Source organism: Nestor notabilis, unplaced genomic scaffold, assembly GCF_000696875.1.
Source record: "Nestor notabilis isolate BGI_N333 unplaced genomic scaffold, ASM69687v1 scaffold8614, whole genome shotgun sequence".
In the NCBI taxonomy this organism is placed as follows: domain Eukaryota; kingdom Metazoa; phylum Chordata; class Aves; order Psittaciformes; family Psittacidae; genus Nestor; species Nestor notabilis.
In genome coordinates, this window is record NW_009926072.1 from 43401 (window position 1) to 62075 (window position 18675).

An 18675-nucleotide genomic window follows, 5' to 3' on the forward strand; every position below is an offset into this window, starting at 1 on the left:
CACAAAATCACATCTAACACTCTCACTTGAACAGTATTCAAAACAACCTCCTGTGTTCTTCTGTAGCTTTTGAAGTCTTGGCAATAACCTAGAATTGGTTTTACTAATTCAGACTTTGACTGCTGCTGAAGGACTGAAGTACATATTAACACCATCTCTTGCACACAACCTTCAGCCACAAGTAATACAATGTACTTGAGCAGACGGGTCACCTACAGAAGGTTTTATAGATTAGTATTACATGATGACACTTCTAACATTTCTTGAAGCCATCTTTCTCTTCAAATGATTAATCCTATTTTATCTTTATCTTTCCTTATCCTTCCAATATCCTCTTGTTTCTGAAAACTAAATTCTTGGGCTCAATAATACAATACAATATTTTAGTTTAAATGGGCAATTCTGGAACTGAAAATGGAAGTTTTTTTCCAAAGTACCTGATGACATTTGCAAAGATCTAGCTGCAAATGCATTCACAGCTCCCAATTATCTGCAGTTTATCCTGGTTCACAGGGCATACTCTGACTCCCCAGGCTGTGGATACAGACACACTACACACAGACAATGTAGATTCATCACTCAGGAGCACTGCACCTGAGTGCAAGCTCAAGTGTGGAGACAGGTTATCTATTTTCATGAAGCACAGTGCCTGAGCTAATCCACCCTCTGGACCCAAGGCAGATCCATGCAGAGGCAACTCAGGTGTATCAGCATTATGCTCCTAATACCAAGGAGACTGAGGAGAGCAGGATGCAGAGGTAATCTAATAGTCCTACACTGAGTCAGCCTGAGTTCAAACACTGTTCATTAGCTCCAGCCCTACCAGGGTGAGCTGACTCCTGCAGAGCCCCTCAGGCTCTCTGCGCTATCCTTCCCAGCTGTCTAAATTACTGTCCTAGACACACTGCTGCTCAGATGCAGAGGCAGATGTGGTCTGGCACTGAGCTGAGGCTAATAAGCTCCAGGGAGTGCTGAGAAGGGAAATTAAACTAATCATGATTTTCTCTTGGCTGAAGGTAATAAACCTCAATGAAGTCAAGCTGAATCTGTGAAGTGCCACCGTAATATCCCTGTAGAGCACTGCCCAGTAACTGCCATGGTACCGAATTAGCTGGGGTTTTGCCAAAAGCCAGGTTTTGCCAACAGACTGTCAGTACACTTGCACACGGAAAAGGTGACTGCACTTTGGTTTCTTAGCTAAGGATAAGGTGAGGAAACAGCCACACACATAGAAATATCCTCCTTCAACCATGGGAAATTTCTTTTCTAGAACTAGACATCAAGGAATAATCTTTAAAAGGTCAACAACGAATGGGTAACTGGTTTCATCTAATAATGTACAGCACTACTGCCCAGACACCCATTTCTGGAGTATATTAGACCTTCTAACATGCCCATCTGAACAACAGTGCAAAGACACAGGACCAGAATATTTCTCCATTCTCTTCACCCTTTGTTCAATACCTGAATTTACTTGTAGTAATTGTGTATCTGAAATTACATTTAGTTAGTAACATGAAAACAACAGAATTACTATTTTTTTCAGTCTGTGGTATAAAATCAAGGCAGGTATAATCAAACAAGTCAAATTTATCAGCAGAACAGCCAAATACATCACAGCTTCAGGACATAATCCAGGTAACACTACACAGACTGTGCATAAAATGTTGCTGCAATCAGGGCAGGGGTGTGGCTGAGCTACCAACACGCTACCACACAGAGAAGGAGAAGATAACACTGGAAATAGATTCAGTATTCAGGTATTCCCTTCCCGCAAGCAGTCACAAGCAGTTTTATGTGTTCATTAGCAAAAATAAAGCCCAATGTTACCAGTCATATGGGTGAATGCTGGTAAGCACTTGAAATTTTCATTAGCTTCAAACGTTACATCTGTTTATTTTTAAGCTAAGCATCACAAAATTCAAGTAATTTGACTGAAGTTTTGCTAGGATCAGTGACTGATACGGGCCCACATTTCTCCTAAGTAGTCAGAATAATCACTTAACACTTCCCAGTACTTTCTCTTTCAGGGGAAGGTAGATTACTTTACACATCCCATTAAAGATGTTTTTATAGTACACAGTTAGTTATCCAAAGACATTTAGTGTCTGACAAAGAGTCCTGTTTAGAAAACATGCCAGTGGACAGCGGTCTGGAATAACAAGCTTTTGCTATTCAAAATTAACTGACTGAAATGTTCATGCATGGGAGAAGAAGGAAAGTAGATTTAAAAGTGCATTTTTAACATGAAGACAAGGCAATAAGCAACCTAACATAAGTTTGAAGTTGTTCCCTGCTTTTAGATGGGGCTTGGCCAGATGATTTTCAGAGGTCCTTTCCAACCTAAATTACTCTGACACTTACATAGAACTTGAGAAGAGCACCATCTGAATTGCAACACCAGGATCTTCTTCCCAAATACTCATGAGCAGTGTTCAGCAGCATCAGTGAAGAAGGCAACATAGGGGTATCAGGACTCACTGGAAGAAAGAAGATGGTAAATATTTAAGTACCACAGAGCTGAGATAAATCCAACTAGCCAATGCTTCACCTGGCAAAAGAAGTTTCCTCTGTGATAAGAAAGTGATGTCTGTATAGCCCTCTACTTCCTTCAGCCAGCAAGGTAAGATGACAAACAATTATTTTCTTATTGATATTGCAGAGCTAGATGGTAAAGAGCTTAGCTCCAGTATGTAAAACTGAATAACTAATTCACCTTCTCCTTGGTTCTGCTGCTGCTGGCAGCAAAGGGATTGAAAAGCATCTTCCTCATGCTGGATGATTCTGTGCAGGATTATCCATGGAAGCACCGAGGAGACGTATGGTTCTTTTGGCTCTTCCTGGACTGCCATGCTGCAATCTATGATCTAATAAAGGAACAGACATTATACAGATAAAGTGACACAAAATAAAGGTCAGGTGTGAATCCTTTCCAAACAACCCGAAGTTGCTAAGGAAACTTATTTTATCCTAAGGAAATAATCTAAAGTTGAGCCTGAGCTTCTCACAGGCAGTAAAAATCCTACAAATAAGGTTACCCTGGTACAGGGAATGGTAGAAGATCATTTCCCCTACCCTAACATTCCTCTTGCATGATTATTTTCCACCAAGTCATTTCTCTGTTAATAACATGTACAAACAATTCAAAGTTAGCAAATGCAAAGTATGAATTGTTAGTGTTAGTAAGCCTCATTACTGCACAAGAAATTTATCTGCTCCCCAGCAAGGAAGAGCAACTTAGTTATAAGAATTCCTGAATTCTTTACCGGGTCTTACAACAACTGTTAAAGACCAATTAGAATCATTAACAGATGCTGTATAAATGATCTAACTGAACAAATTCTGAGCAACGCAATGCTGTGTCAGGGAATCGTTGTCCTAGCATTTCTCATGGACAACTGCTCATTTTACTGTCTCAGGACCAGGAATTTCAGAAGTCCTATGTTTTTTTCACATTCTTCCACACATACAACAGTTTTTCTATTGGTATTTACGTAGATAAAGAGTCATATTTATTTTTACTACAGAAACCATTTAGGATATTATAATGAATACTCTGTTCTCCACAATTCCATTACATTCCACAACATAGTGACACACATACAACTTTACACAATGAGAGTATGATTTTGAAGTCTTTTGCTTTTGGTGAAATAAATGGAGATTTGAGAGTTGCAATCACACTGAATTTTGACATTAACTTAGACTCGCTTCTTAATGGAACTGAGAGTCCACCATTTCCTGGAATGAAAAACATTCATTTGTGGGTTTTAAGGTTTGAAAGTACTTTGTTTAAAGGCTAAAGTTAGCTGTATTCATAGTGATAGAAACAGTGATAGGAAAGTCCACACACCATTTTTACCCTTGACGTCTCCTCACCATCCTCTTTGTTTTCACTGGAAAAAAATGTAGTTTGGCCAGCACTTGCAAGCAACAGCACCATGTTCCTAAGGCTTATGGGATCTTGTCTTCTAGCCCAAAGCACACACGACCAAGATCAGTGTCATAACTTACAAACTGCACCCAGCCAGCTCAACCAGTCTTCAAATTACCACCATTTCAAATCCCATTAGAAAACAGTGTTGTTCCTTAGGTTATCTTACTACCACATTCTTTGTTTATGTCAGGCAGCTTGGTAGTAGCTGCTGTTACTGATCCTAGCACAGGTGTGCTCATTATGTAGCTCATTTATAACATACTGAAATGAAGACTATGAAGGTAATGCTCATACTCCTCCAACCTTCCCCTAACAAAAATGTCACCCACCCAAACTGTCACTGTGAGTGGGTGGCAATTCAGGCAACAGCTGTTTTGTGTCTGAAGGTCTGCAGCACACAATACCTTTTTCCTAGTGCAAGTCAACAGGTTACCTGAATCAGGTTGTTTGTTAATCGAACAAGGCTTGGTGTTACAGAAGAGTCTTTCAGGATGCTGTTGACTGATGATAATGAAGTATCTATTCCTGTGAGCAGCTGTGTTACCGTAGCAACCCACTCTTCTTTAGCAGAGGCTGCTGTCATGTTAATCATCTGCTGAATTGCTTCATTCAAGGCAACTTCTGAGCATTCAAAGCATTGCTTGTAATCTTTCAGTTTGAGCAGGGACTCCTAGGGAATGTAAATATGAAAAAAATCTATTATAAGGATGAAGGGTTTATTTTAAACCATGAATGCACAGCAGGGCAAAGCAATATATACAGTTAATGTGGTTAATTTAATGACATGATAACAGAACATCTTTAAAAAGGATAACAGGAGGTGCATGGACCCTGGATGACAAATATACAAGTAGGATCTAAATTTAAAAAAAAAAAAAAAAAAAAAAAAATCACTGAATCTTTCTGCTTTAGAAAGAGATGTAAGGGGGGGGGGAAAAAAAAGCAGGAAAGGGATGGCTGTAGGTCTAACATTCCAATGATATGCAGATGAATAAAGGTCCCTACAGAAACAGGGTTTGGATCTTTATGATCTTTTGCTACCATTTTATTATTTCATAAACAACAAAATAGCAACTCTAAGGCTAGCATTATAGCAACATCCTCCTGCTTCTTTGCACTCTGCCAAGTTTGGGTCACGAGATGGCATGGAGGCTGTAGGATTTGATTCCATCCAGTTTAAAGAGCATTAGTCTTTTTTTGTGCAACCTTTCCCCCCACTTCCCAAGAAAGTGTTCTGACAGCTGAGCTCATTTGTACGCTTATTTTCATACTGTCAAATGGACTAAATCTATAGCAATCACACTGGATGTATCTATCAACAGTTTGTCATTCGTGCAGGACAGATATACTACATCATAAATTCACTAAACTGTTCATAGGTTAGGCAAATTTAAAGTTTCAAAACAGTTGCAAGGCACCATATAGTCAATATCAGCAAAAGCAGGGACTATTTACAGAAGATGCAGATAGCATAAATCCATCCATAAGATGCCTCTGCAAATGATTCAAGTTTATTTGAATGTACAGTTTTTCTGGACATTTCACAGAGGCTTCAGACATCTTGTATCTTTAGCCACATTCTCAGCTAGTAAAAGCTGGCATATTGCTAATGCTGTTCAAATAAAAGTCTGGTTCCATGTTTCGTTTTGCAAATAAGACTCATTAACCATTAAGACCCACTCAAGAAACCCTTTCATCCAATTTTCAGGAATAAGTCTTAAATCCTTAATAAAAAGATCTTTGAAGAAGCAAAATAAACCTGCAGAAGAAGCAGCTGTGCTGGTCTCTCCGGTATGGATGTTACAAATTCCAGATGTTTTGCTCTGCCATAGCCATTAAAGCATAATGTTGGACGAAGCAGATGCACCACTGCATTATAATCCCCTGCCTCATACAGTCGCTGGATCTCTTCCAAAGACTGGCATCTCTCCAGAGATTTTAGGTTCTTTTCAATCTGCAAACATCACAGATGGCATAATTCAACTTTCATTTTGTCTTCACATACATCTGACTACTGACATTTCTCCTAGCAGTTTAGTTGTAAAGCTGTGTGAACTCTACAGATACAACCAGGAAGAAAACACCTACTATGTAATATGTCACCCCTTCCACAGATTTGTAATTATTATGCAGTATATGAGTTTAGTGCTATAATTATTTTAAACTTTTTTGCCTCAAATCCCCAAATCACACATTTCTACACGGCAAGAACACATCCAGCAAATAGACTTGAAAGTGAAGACAGCATCTCCTGTGTTGGGAGCTCATCCCCCAAAACAGCAATAGAAAGAACAGAAGATGAATATCCCTTTGTTTAAAAGCATATGCAAATTGTAACGTGGAAAACACTTCTGAAGTGAAGAGCTTATTTAGGCAAAGGTGAAATATATGTTTAGGAACAGAAAATAAAACACTAATCTAGTACTCTACTGTTCTACATGCAGCTGCTCTAATATGTTTACTTTGCATAAAAGCAATTCTAAGTTGTACAGGACCAACAGAAGTAAAAGGTGTCTTTTTAAAACTGATACAATGGCCCTGACATTATCATTGAACTATGAACCTGTCCTTTCACTCTTCAAAAAATTCTAGGACAGATATAGTAAAGTTCATCACAAATGTGCTAATTCATAGATGACCTATGAAACTGGGAAGGACAGAGTGGTGAGAACACACCTGCAAATTAATTCTTACCTCTTCTAAAGAAACAACAGAATCAACATGTAGATTAGGTAACCGAATTACGATGCTGCATTCATTGCCAGCTTTAGCTTGCATTGTAGTGGAGCTCTGTAGCATTTCAGTGCAGATATCATAGTTTTCAAGTGCCTGTTCCATGTCTCCCTACAGAAACAGTACAGAGGAAAAAAACCAAAAACCCCTAGAGTTCTGTCTGCAGCAAAGGTTTATAAAGCATGTAGAAAGAAAATGTTTCAATTCAATGCAGGCACTGCCACTGCATATCCTCCCAAATAAAAAAACAAATCCAACTGACTATCTTAAATTAAAAAACCCCAGAAACAGCGTATCTTACCAGTGACTTTAGTTACAGGTAAAACAAAACAGGGAAATAGAATTCAGCCTGCATAAATCTGAAATATTCATTTGGATTGCTAAAATCCCTTTCCTTTAAAAACATGGAAAAGTAAAACAGTATAAATAACTCTTCCATTTGAGCAAATAAAAACACTGAGTCAACAAACATTCTTCTATTACGCAAAGGCAATGCATTCTACTTGCTCTCTGCAACTAAAAGTTGAGTGGTCAAGAGTGGAATGCAACTGCATGGGCAAAATATAACTCTGTACATCTAAAGGAAAAATGGCAGTAGCCATATAGGAACTCTTATTTTTCCTCAGATTTATTAGAAAGGAATCCTCAGGTGCAAAAACAAAAATGGAAGGAACTGGTTAGTTCACACCTCGAAATTGATTCCCGTTATTATTTAGAGAAAAGATTCAAAGCAGCCCTGCGGAGAAGGACTTGGGGGTGGTGGTTGATGAGAAACTCGACATGAGCAGGCAGTGTGCACTTGGAGCCCAGAAAGCCAACCGTATCCTGGGCTGTATCAAAAGAAGCGTGACCAGCAGGTCAAAGGAGGTGATCCTGCCCCTCTACTCTGCTCTTGTGAGACCTCACTTGGAGTATTGCGTACAGTTCTGGTGTCCTCAACATAAAAAGGACATGGAGCTGTTGGAGCAAGTCCAGAGGATGCCACGAGGATGATAAGAGGGCTGGAGCACCTCCCGTATGAAGACAGGCTGAGGAAGTTGGGGCTGTTCAGCCTGGAAAAGAGAAGGCTGCGTGGAGACCTCATAGCAGCCTCCCAATATCTGAAGGGGGCCTATAAAGATGCTGGGGAGGGACTCTTCATGAGGGACTGTAGTGGTAGGACAAGGGGTAATGGGTTTAAACTTAAACAGGGGAACTTTAGGTTAGATATAAGGAAGAAGTTCTTCACAGTGAGGGTGGTGAGGCACTGGAATAGGTTGCCCAAGGAAGTTGTGAATGCTCCAACCCTGGAGGTGTTCAAGGCCGGGCTGGACAGAGCCTTGGGAGACATAGTTCAGTGTGTGGTGTCCCTGCTCATGGCAGGGGGGTTGGAACTAGATGATCTTAAGGTCCTTTCCAACCCTAACTATTCTATGATTCTATGATTAGTTGATGATTGACTTAAACATAATTGATGCATAAACAAACTCTTTGATCTCCTGAGAAAGCAATACTTGGAGAGGAAAAAGTCTGGAAACAACATTTCTTTCAAAGTATTCCCTCAGGTTTAAAACCCTCTATTTCAAAACCCGCATATTAAATTAAACATCTCCAAAAGAAGAATCATGCTACCTTGAAAAAGCAGAGTGGAGAGTAATTTAGCATACAATCTGCTTCAGTTAAAAACTGCATTTTCAACTGTCTGGGATTTTGATAGCATTCACTAGTTCAGGTCCCCCAAAAAATCCATATTCTGCAACTACACAATACTACTTCAAATAAATTTTTTAAGCTGAACACAAGCTAATTTAAGCAAAGACTTAGATCTTGAACATATCCGAATAGCACCTTTGCACATGAGACCTCCTGCTTCATTTCTACCTCTACCCTTAGGGACAGTTAATTATATTAAAAAGTAAAATGAAATCACTGTTTTCAGCTGATTTTATCCACATGCTTAGATGAGCTGAGCTTCCCAAATCAGCTGTAGCTGGTATGATTTTAATTTGGGAAAAGTTTTATTTGTTACATCAAAAGTAAAACCAACCTGCAGTGCTAGAAAGCGAGCTTTCAGCCAGTACACCCGAGTGACAAATTCCATCCAGCCTTCCTCAAATAAATCCTTCTGTGAGGATGCAAATGACAGCTGCAACAGGTCTCCCAAAAAATGAGTTCCTGGGAAGTCAGGGCCAAACTTTCCATTCACAGAGGCAGCAGGGCAATTTCGTGGAGAAACTGCAAATCAATTCATTACATTTTATCATAAATTTACTAGCATCCCATGAAAGGAGTCCCACATCCTAGTATTTCAAAAGTATTTATCTGCTTTAAGACAAAAAAATCATAGACCAATAAAATACAGATCTGAAAGAGATTAAGAAAAAATAAATCCAAAATCCAATGAATTCGTAGAAACATTTCTTCATACAACTTAAGTGTTTTCAGAGTCTGAAGAAAGTAATATTCAGTTCTCACCTGTAGAGTTCTTCCCTTTTGTTAGCAGCCACTGATCTAACTGCAGTTCCATGCAAGAAAGGCTCATCAACATCATATCCTTCAGAAAAAGTATGGAGACAGCAAAAAAGAGTATACAGGAGGAAATACATTAAAAGAAGAGTAAAAAACACCACTGAATTTGAAATTCACTTCAAAGAAAATCTTGGGATTTCTATCCCCAAGCTATAACTATTTCTTCCTCTGTCAAAAGGTGTATAATAGCATTTACAAATCAACAGGTACAAAACAAAACAGTACTTAGAAGAAGTATTAAAAAGAAAAATTAAAATCTCAGCCCATAAAAGAAGGTAGGCAAACAGCATTGCCTGAGGTTAAAAAAAAAGCAACATCCCTATTTTTCTTTTGCCTGGCTGAAATAACTTTATTAAATAGCTAAATCGTGCTAAAAGTGTGTTTCCAGAATATAGTATTGATACTTGAGAAATGAAAAGACTATATACTGTACTTTTTTTCAGTATTTACCTCTACGAGACTGAGTACATACTCTAGTCTTATCAGCTTATTAATGCTTGCTGGATAAAGTTCAGGAGTATATTAAAAATCACGTCACCATGGATCTCTGCCAGGCAGACTTGTGTAGTGAAGAATATACTATTTTCTGATTAAATACATAGGAATAAAGGCTACAGGTCTATCTGTTAAAAAAAGGTGCTTATGAAAAGGTTCAAAAGTCTATACGCATTACCAGAATAGTCCTTTACAATGCTAAAAAGCACCTATTTTTTACACTCAGAATAGCTTGCAGATGAAGTTTAAGATAAATTCAAGGATGAAAAAGAACAGACAAGCATGAGGACAGTGATTTTTAACAGTATAACTACAGAATCTTGACTTTCTAGATCTATCATACAAGCAAGCAGTTATGCAGTCCCAGAACCAAGGGAATACATTTATAAATATATTTATACTTGTTTAACAAAGAGCATGTATTTTTGGAAAATATACAGAAACACAAAAGTCACAGTATGTATAAGAGATGTAACATTTGCTACACAGAAATGCTTTTGTTTGTTTTGTAAACTAAGTCAATGGAACATAGTTTCCATAATTCAGTTTATTTGCAAAAAAAGTAAAAAGACTGTTGATCTGAAAACCAAAGTATTTCAAACTGCAGTCATGCTGCATCTCAATCTGGTGACAAAACAAAACTTTGTGTCCTATCAGAACTAAAGGCAGGGAAGAAAAAAAAAAAAAGAGCAACAAGAGTAAAGGACTAAAATACATTTACATCTATAGTGTTTATACTACATCTATATGTGTGTGTGTATATACACATGTATTATGTATAAGGTAGAGTTGCACATAACATTACCCATGTGTGTTCAGGAGCTGAGGGACAAACTGTTACGCAAGCTGCAGCATACCACAGTTTATAAAGCTTGGACATGCAGCTCCCCAGACCAAGCTAAGCAAAACCTGCATTTAATTGCTGGGTTTCAGTTAGGTACTTCTGGTACACAAAGCGTAACACAGCAGCAAAGAGAAGCACATGGAAAAGTGTCTCATACCTTGATATGCTGACTACTTGAGTCCCTCAGTAATGGATTAGGAAGACTACTACTGTGCTTTCTCCAGCTATTATAGATACTAAGGACCACCTCACATAAGCCAGGAGGCCACTTCACTAGAAACTTCTGGCTGATGACTTTCAGATATCTCATCATTAGCTCCAAGATCCCACCATTGTTCAGGTTATCCAGCAGAATGAACGTCCTGTTTTTCTGGAAAGCAGATGAACACAAAGTCATATATGTTTGAGATCAAGGCAACCCACAACTTGAAACAAATAGGTTTCAACAATTTTTTATGCACTAACATTGCAGCAGTTCTCCTGTGTTATTAAGTTATTGCATTCCAACCTGTTCAAATGGGAAACTTCACACAATAGAGCTCTCGTGCACAGCAATTAAGCAGTCCCCGAGACTTAAAAAAATCACACCTGTTACCAACTGAGATATTTCTATTCTTTCTAAAATAAAATATACTCCTGTATCTTCTAGATGTGATAGGAAAATACAGAAAATAAAGCATACAATATGGAAGAAACAACAGAGAAAGAGTGGGAGTTACAACAAAATCCTTACCAGATTCCATAAATGTTGTAGAATCGAATGACATTCTATGTGGTCCAACATGCTGAAAATTCTCTTCTCTGATCTCTGACTGCACCTCATAGTTATTGAAAGTGTCTTCCTCCTCCTCTGGATCTAACTTCCTTAATCTGTATGAAAGGGGAACAAAACACACAGTATCAATAAAATCCTCATTCTTGCTTTCACTGGTAAATGAAACCTAAACATGGCACGTTGTGCATGTTTTACCATTGAAACTACATTAGCTAGAGATTTACATCAGTTCCCAAATTTTGTCCAAACCAAGATTATCTTGTTTATCTTATCCATTTTGACATCTGCCTTGTTGTCTAAGTCAGTTTCATACTGACAAAAGCCATCTTATTTATCAATTAGTTTTTAGTTATTTTCACTTAAACCGATTTTATTAAATTGATGAGAAGACAATGCATTACACCTACTTCAAAAAATAACCTGGGTCTAATGGTTTTAATGTTGGAGCATATCAATCAAACAAAACCTCAAACAGCTTTCTCTACTGAGCTCCTGCTGCTCTCATAATGAAGTTATTGCTGTACAGTACCTGGAAGGAAGGAATTTCACCAGCAGCTCTTGAAAGTCAACCTTCTCCTCTTTTTTACACTTGGTGTTCCGGACTCTGGCAGATCTCCTCTTTGCTGTTTCACCACTATCTTCTGTAATTCTCCTTCGTTTCACACCTTTCTTAGATTTATCACCTGCAGATATGTCACCTAGAAACAGAATAAAAAAAAAAAAAATTATTAGTAGCTGACAATTTATTTCACTCTAACGCAACACCTGAGATTTGTTGGTTTCCTTCATTAATAAGAACTAGCTATAGCATTTTCCATAAAAATGGTGCTCTGAGGCAAGAAGCAGACTTACTGAAAATTCTGCATTTTATTATTCATTGGAATTCATTATTTAGTCTTCAAGAAGTTTCTGAACTGGGAATCAGAGGAGCCTGCCTTTAACCCCAGAAACACCTCTAAATTCCCATGAATATAAAACCAAATACTGGTAACTCCTTGGCAATTTTAGATACATAAATACAGCTACAGCATAAAATATTCAAGCCTCTTGCTACAGATTTTAAAACAATATAGCTGACAGCTTGCGTGTTTCAGGTTCTTAATGTTACACATGAGCAGAAGAATAATCCAGTCATCTTCTGTAACAGCTCATTCATTCTGAGGCACTCAAGACTCTTCACAACAGTAAAAGTTTGATATGCATCACTGCTGGGATGCAGTCATGATTCTTACAATCTTAAGGACTGAAAAACTGAAGTATAAGTCTCCATAGCGCAAAAGCAGAAGTTAGATTTGTAATCTGTAAGTTAAGAAAAACAAGTCAACCTGACTCTCAATTCCATTAGACAAGAAAGTAAGACCACTATGGTCCTATATCTTAGTCAGGAATCAATGATTTTCAAGCAGTTTAAGTGGCCTTCATTTTCTAATGTGAAGGGTTAATAGAACTTAATTTTACAGCTCAACGTCACTTTTCCTACCATATGCTGAGAAGATTCAGAATCCACCAACATGCAGTTTAAACAGTATTTCCCAACAAATTCTGTAGTGCTTTTAATACCCAGATAAGTAAGAAAAATATCTTGAATCTTAGACTTAAGTACCTTGCTCACCTACAGTAGTTCCTGGTTCCAGTGAACTCTGACTGTGACTTGGAAAGTTAGATGTCATTGGTGTATAAGGTAATACATGATCCGGCATTGTCACCACCGGATTAGTGCTGACAGGAGTTGGCTGAATAACACTGACAGGAGTAGAGGCAGGAGAAAGCATCAAATGTTGAACTGGATCTCGGTATTCTGAGAGATCAATTCTCTTTCCCAGACTGGGTCGAGGAGGGTCACACGTTGTGAGGTGGTGATACATGGCAAGTAAAGCTTCTCCTAAACACTTCCACCTGCATGTGGAAACACAATGGCACCACAACTTCATAAATTCTTGCCAAATTATTTTCTAAATTAGCAAGAGCATCTTTTCAGTGGGGGAAGAACACATCTAAGTGCCAAAATCTGTCCCCTGACTGAAAAGCTGGAGAGTATGCTCGTGCGTTTCCTGTCATATGGACCATTAACAATTTCAGGCCTGGAACAGAGGCTCTTGGGAGCTTTCATTCTAGAACACACCACTTAGAAAAACAAGAGCAAAATGTGACAGCAGGCAAAAGTTTTTCAGAGGCAACTGGTGAGTTCATTGCAATAGGAAGAAAATGCGAGTCAATAATGTGCCTAATCTCAAAAAATGGCTCTAACAAAAGAAGGTCTGTGCAGTAGTTGCTGAGCAAATTACACTGAACCCTAAAAAAAGCAGTGCCAAAGGAACAATTTTTAGGCTCTTCATTCAATCAGCAACAATAAAAAAATCTCACCCTAATCCACAAGTAGAAGAATTTTCCTGCAATAGGACCTATGTGCAGAGTCCATCAATATTTCAGAAAAATGTGCAATTAAAAAACCAAAACAAAGCCCAATCTTTCGTGCCTTAATAAAGACGTACATAGCAACTTAGTAGTATCCTTACCTCTTGCAGCAAATAAAGAACCGTATTTTTTTCTGAATTTCCATTATTCCAACAGTAAAGCCATTTTTTAAAAATCTAAACTTACTTTGAAGTTCATATACAAACTAGTCATATATGAAAAATCCAGTAATACAGTTGGAATGGCTGCCAAACCATTCTTCACTAGTATTTGTTTTTTACATCACTGGTTTTAATTCAAAGGTTGAAAACTGATAGATATGGGGTTTATGCTAAAATCATAAGCATAGCAAACCAACCTATAAACTCGTAAAACATGAAAACACTGGGGGGTTTATTTGATTGCTTTTACAAGAAAAGAGTGTTCTGAAGAAATGCGAACCTCATGTAGTTTTCAGTGTAAGTGGCTTCAGAGGAACCTTTTAAAAAGAGAAAAGAGACATACGTGAAAAAGGGAATTGGCTGGACCAGTCTGAGGTCTGGTTCTTTGTCACGCACTAGCAAAGCTTGTCTTTTCTTACGTAGTTCCAGTGCTTCATCTATGATTCTTCCTGTTTCAGCTGCACTCACGTTTACATTATGGATAGACATGTCACTAAGAAATAATAAGAAATGAAGACTGGTTAAAGTTTTTGTTTGCTGGTTGTGCTTTTGTTGTTAAGAGTCTGTTGGGGTTTTTTTAAGCCTGAGGAGATTAATTTGCTATCTTTCTATAATAGAACAAAAATGAACAGTGTTAAAACAAGCATTCAAATAATGTTATTTTACAAGCTTTATAGCATGCACATAGAAGCATTTACCCTCCAAAATCTTTCCTCTGCCTTAAAAATTAAAAAATAAAGGGAGATTGTTCTATTCTGTTTTCCAAACACTGAGAAATGAAAGGGAAGCAGGAGGTTTTGTTCTCTTTCCGGGAAGAAGTTTTTGGTTCAGAAAAGAGATTGTATGGCTGAGAAATTCCTTTTATTCCAACGCATTATTCTAGGAATTCACGTCATCGCAAATAAAATTTGGAGTTGAAAATTGTCTTGTACAGTCTGAGTCTAGAAATGAATTTTTGAAAGTGAAGAATAATCCACTTTTTTCAGAGATCTCAAGCCAGAAACAAAACCCAAGCGGCTAAAAGCATGTAAATGATTCTTAGAACCAGACCTAAGGCAGCTTAATAAATCAGGGTCTCTGTAACTAAACAGGGCTTTCTATTAAAGGTCTACTGCTATACATAAAATCCTAGAGCCTTAAAATTTGTCATCCTTTCTCTTCCCTGTCTTCTAAATACTCTGTATTTTCACATTTTAAATATTGTTGTAGTCTAAAACGTTACCGGTTTTGACTGATTTATTGCATAACTGAAGGAGACACCCTAGGAAGTACATTGCACTTACCACGTACAATTTACACAGCATATTGATGTTAGCTGCACATGCAGTGACTATTATATTCAGTGAGACTGAGCTATGATTAAATTAAAAACTTCTCTTGAATTCTGTTGACCTTCACAGCAACATATTACAGTATGAGAAGCAGCTCTGATGCTGAATTATCAGTTAACTTAGATCCTGTACATTTTACAGGCCTCTACCTTCTTCTCCCACTTTCCTCCCACCCACTCATACTATAAAATCTACACAAGAGACAGTCTACTTAGCAGAGCTACATTAACCCAAACTTTTAGTAAAAGTTTTACGTACTGCAATAAAAAAGCAGTAATAAAAGACTAATGACTCAAGCGTAATTATTGCAAAATATTTTCAGAGTTGCAGTGATCTGAAAGCTTAATAACTAAAAATTTCTGCATAGAAACATAGAAAGTCTTCTGACTGTACTCATTTGTCAATAAAAATCAGTAATACTTCCTGAAACTTACTGAAATGAGAAAACTGTATCAAGTTCCAAATTACTAATTGCTTGGAAAAGCAGTAACATGTGTGGGGTTTGGTTTGGTTGGTTTGGGGTTTTTTTAATTAGGAAAGGAAAACTAAAATGAATGCTGCAGATACCAGCTGCAAGTAAGTAAAACGAAACAAAGGAAGATGATTACAAGAGATCTGGGTATGAAAATAAGTGAGCAGTAGCAAACGGACTTTTTGTCTCTTTCTACCTCCCTCCAAAAGTAATTACTGAAGAACATTCTGTCAGCAGCCCCAACACTTAACATTGATTTATTATTTAGAAGACAGGTCAGCAAGATATTGTTATAGCTTAAAGCATACTATCTCACCAGCTTTTCTGAACTACCCCAAGCCCAAAATTTACACTCCAAATGCTGTATGTACTGTAGAATGACATTCACCATTTAAGGAACATCCTTAAGGAATCTTTCCGGAGGCAAGGCTGCTCCTCAAAGATCTTCTCCTTCAGAACCAATCCTTTACTATATAGACAGTCTTTCTCCAGAGCTTTGCAGATAAAGTACAAACATGCTGACAGGGAAATAGAAATTGAATGGTCACAGTGGCTGCTTTGGTTCATTGAAAAGCTCCCATTTCTGGGCTTTGTACCACAGAACTCCAGCTAAATATGACATTGACATAAATTAGACCAATAGCTTTGAAACACGTCAAATGATTACATGTATACAGCTAAAATAACCTACTACGTCTTCCCAAGTATTATATCCAGAAGAAGGGTATCATTAATTTCATTTAAACAATGCTTGCAGTACATCTTTTATTTACTTTCAGGACTCTGTTCCTGTACAAAAGAATTAGAATCATAAAGCAGAATCCTAGCCATTTACCATTCTCATGTTACCAAATGTTTGAACTGCAGATTTCATTAGCGTAACAAGCAATGTATCCCACCAGTTTTTTGCTTGTATGGGCAATAAAGTGAAGACATTTAGGACTATCCAGTGGGATGAACCTGAGGGATCAGATTCAATGTTTCTGCCATCTTACAACTTCTTTCACAAACTTCCTTTGAAATAGTTCATCCACTAGATGTTACTCAAATGTAAAATCTTGGTGTCTGTTGTATAAACTGCTGTAACTACAATTAATCATACTAGGCTATGAAGTAGATTTTAGTTTTATAACTATATCCTAGAACTATGTAGCTGGAAATGCCTAGAAAGACAAAAATCAACATACATGCAAGAGAACAGTCTACAGGAAAACTTCTTGCAGAGACAGATATAAAAGACCAGAAGCATTTATTTTCAGGGTAACCAGAATTGATGCAGACCATCATACTTTATAATGAAATTTAAAAAATCTTTATCATGAAGTCACTATCATAACCTAATGTACTGCTTACACAAGACATACTTTCTCCTATACAACTGCATCATTACAGGTTTTTACTGATACGTAAAATTACACTATCTTGACAACTTTTTTCTGTGTACTGTACTTACTTGTGTAGTCACTGAGTGTGTACAAGATTGTGATAAGATTATCCAGACAAGGCCAGTGATCAGGATTACATCTGAGACCTTCTTCAAAAGCATGACGAGCCAAAGGCAGGCGGATTAGTTTGATTGCCACACGGCCAATTTTGTACCATAAGTTGACATCAGTAGAGTCTAGCATCACAGCCTAGAAAGCATAACAAACACCATTATTCACATTTCAGACATGCATATTCACATGTCTACAGGGGCTGGCACTGCTTTAATTTTCAGCAGGCTTGCTACTGATTTGAGAACTGACTGATGGACCAGTTACATCACATATAATGTCCGAAACTACACAGAATTCAGACATATATTCAAATGATGTATGCTTAAAAGTGTACATCTATATTTTGGCAAGTACTGGCAGACATTGAGGCTCCAGTGTTTTATTTCAGCTGTACTGTACCTCCAAATAAAACTCCATGGCTGTCTCTAAGTCATCCCGTTGTGCTGCCAGCTGTGCTAGGTTTTTATAGGTGGAATATTTTAACATCAAGCCTGGATGTTTCAGTCCTTCTTTCTCATCACCAGAAAGAACTGCCTAGAAATGACAAAATAAATGCAACGTGGGCATCAGGAATTAGACGTTACACAAGTAAAAAGAACAGCAAACTATCTGCCAATTGATAACACTGATATGTCTCACTAGCCAGAAAGAAATTAAATAATATAAAATAAAAAGTTTCTAGAGTTTCAATCTCTAAAGGTCACTGACCTCTCGCAGAAGACGAATCTCAAGCAGCTCATGATAAGCTTTTGCAGACTCTTCAAATCGGTCATGTTTCTGAAGGTCCAAAGCTTTGTGGTACAAAGCAAAAGCTTCTGCTTCCTGTGGTTTAAAAAAACAGAATCTATTTTGTAGGCAACTTTATTAAATATCATTAAGAAAATTGTGAGTTTACTTACTTGGGCTTCCTTTGTCTGAGTCTTATGACTTTTAAAGGTACCTTCGCAGTCATCCTCAATTGTGGAGCTTGCATTCAATGCTGCAATTCGAATCTAGAATGACAGTTGAGACACAACAAGAAATGTTACCTCTACGTGTGTTCCCTCGCAAAGTCAAGTTTTATCTATTTTTACTTTACTTGGTAAATGGACAATACTGAGAGATCTTTACATAAAGTTACAATACAACTGTATTGTCATCACTAATTGCAAGTAATAAAACATCAAAATTATTTCCCCCATTAAATCAGCTGAAAAAAAAACAAAATTTCAAGTGTTTTGCAAGCAACAGCTTCCCTAGAACAGACAATTACAGCAAATTGTTTTCAAATTCTTTAACTTAACAATAACCACAACCACTCCAAACCCAACGTTCTTATTATGTCAATTTAGTCTCAGTCCTGGGGAATGAGAAAAAATTCAATTTTACTTCTACCAAAACATCTCAAAACCAATCTCAATAAGCCCTTACCATGTTCTCAGCTGTTCTCACTGTCTTTTCTCCAGGATTAGGATGAAGGGCCTAACACAAACAGGTCTGGAAAGCAAACAGGATTAGAATATTTG

At 37.6% G+C, this 18675-nt stretch overlaps 1 protein-coding gene across 1 annotated transcript in view; it reads right to left on the bottom strand.

Annotated features, from left to right (window-relative positions):
• LOC104404828 (calcineurin-binding protein cabin-1-like) overlaps nucleotides 1-18162 on the bottom strand; it is a gene marked incomplete at both ends in the record, with an annotated part of 44617 nt that extends 26455 nt beyond the window's left edge. Inside the window, 18 exon segments of the mRNA XM_010013356.1 lie at nucleotides 2365-2480; nucleotides 2717-2867; nucleotides 4371-4607; nucleotides 5697-5891; nucleotides 6632-6781; nucleotides 8697-8884; nucleotides 9125-9203; nucleotides 10675-10870; nucleotides 10872-10887; nucleotides 11251-11387; nucleotides 11822-11990; nucleotides 12896-13188; nucleotides 14212-14361; nucleotides 16060-16189; nucleotides 17125-17305; nucleotides 17570-17704; nucleotides 17879-17992; nucleotides 18070-18162. Of these exon segments, the coding sequence (XP_010011658.1) occupies nucleotides 2365-2480; nucleotides 2717-2867; nucleotides 4371-4607; nucleotides 5697-5891; nucleotides 6632-6781; nucleotides 8697-8884; nucleotides 9125-9203; nucleotides 10675-10870; nucleotides 10872-10887; nucleotides 11251-11387; nucleotides 11822-11990; nucleotides 12896-13188; nucleotides 14212-14361; nucleotides 16060-16189; nucleotides 17125-17305; nucleotides 17570-17704; nucleotides 17879-17992; nucleotides 18070-18162 (2730 nt within the window).
• Nucleotides 18163-18675: the final 513 nt, after the last annotated feature.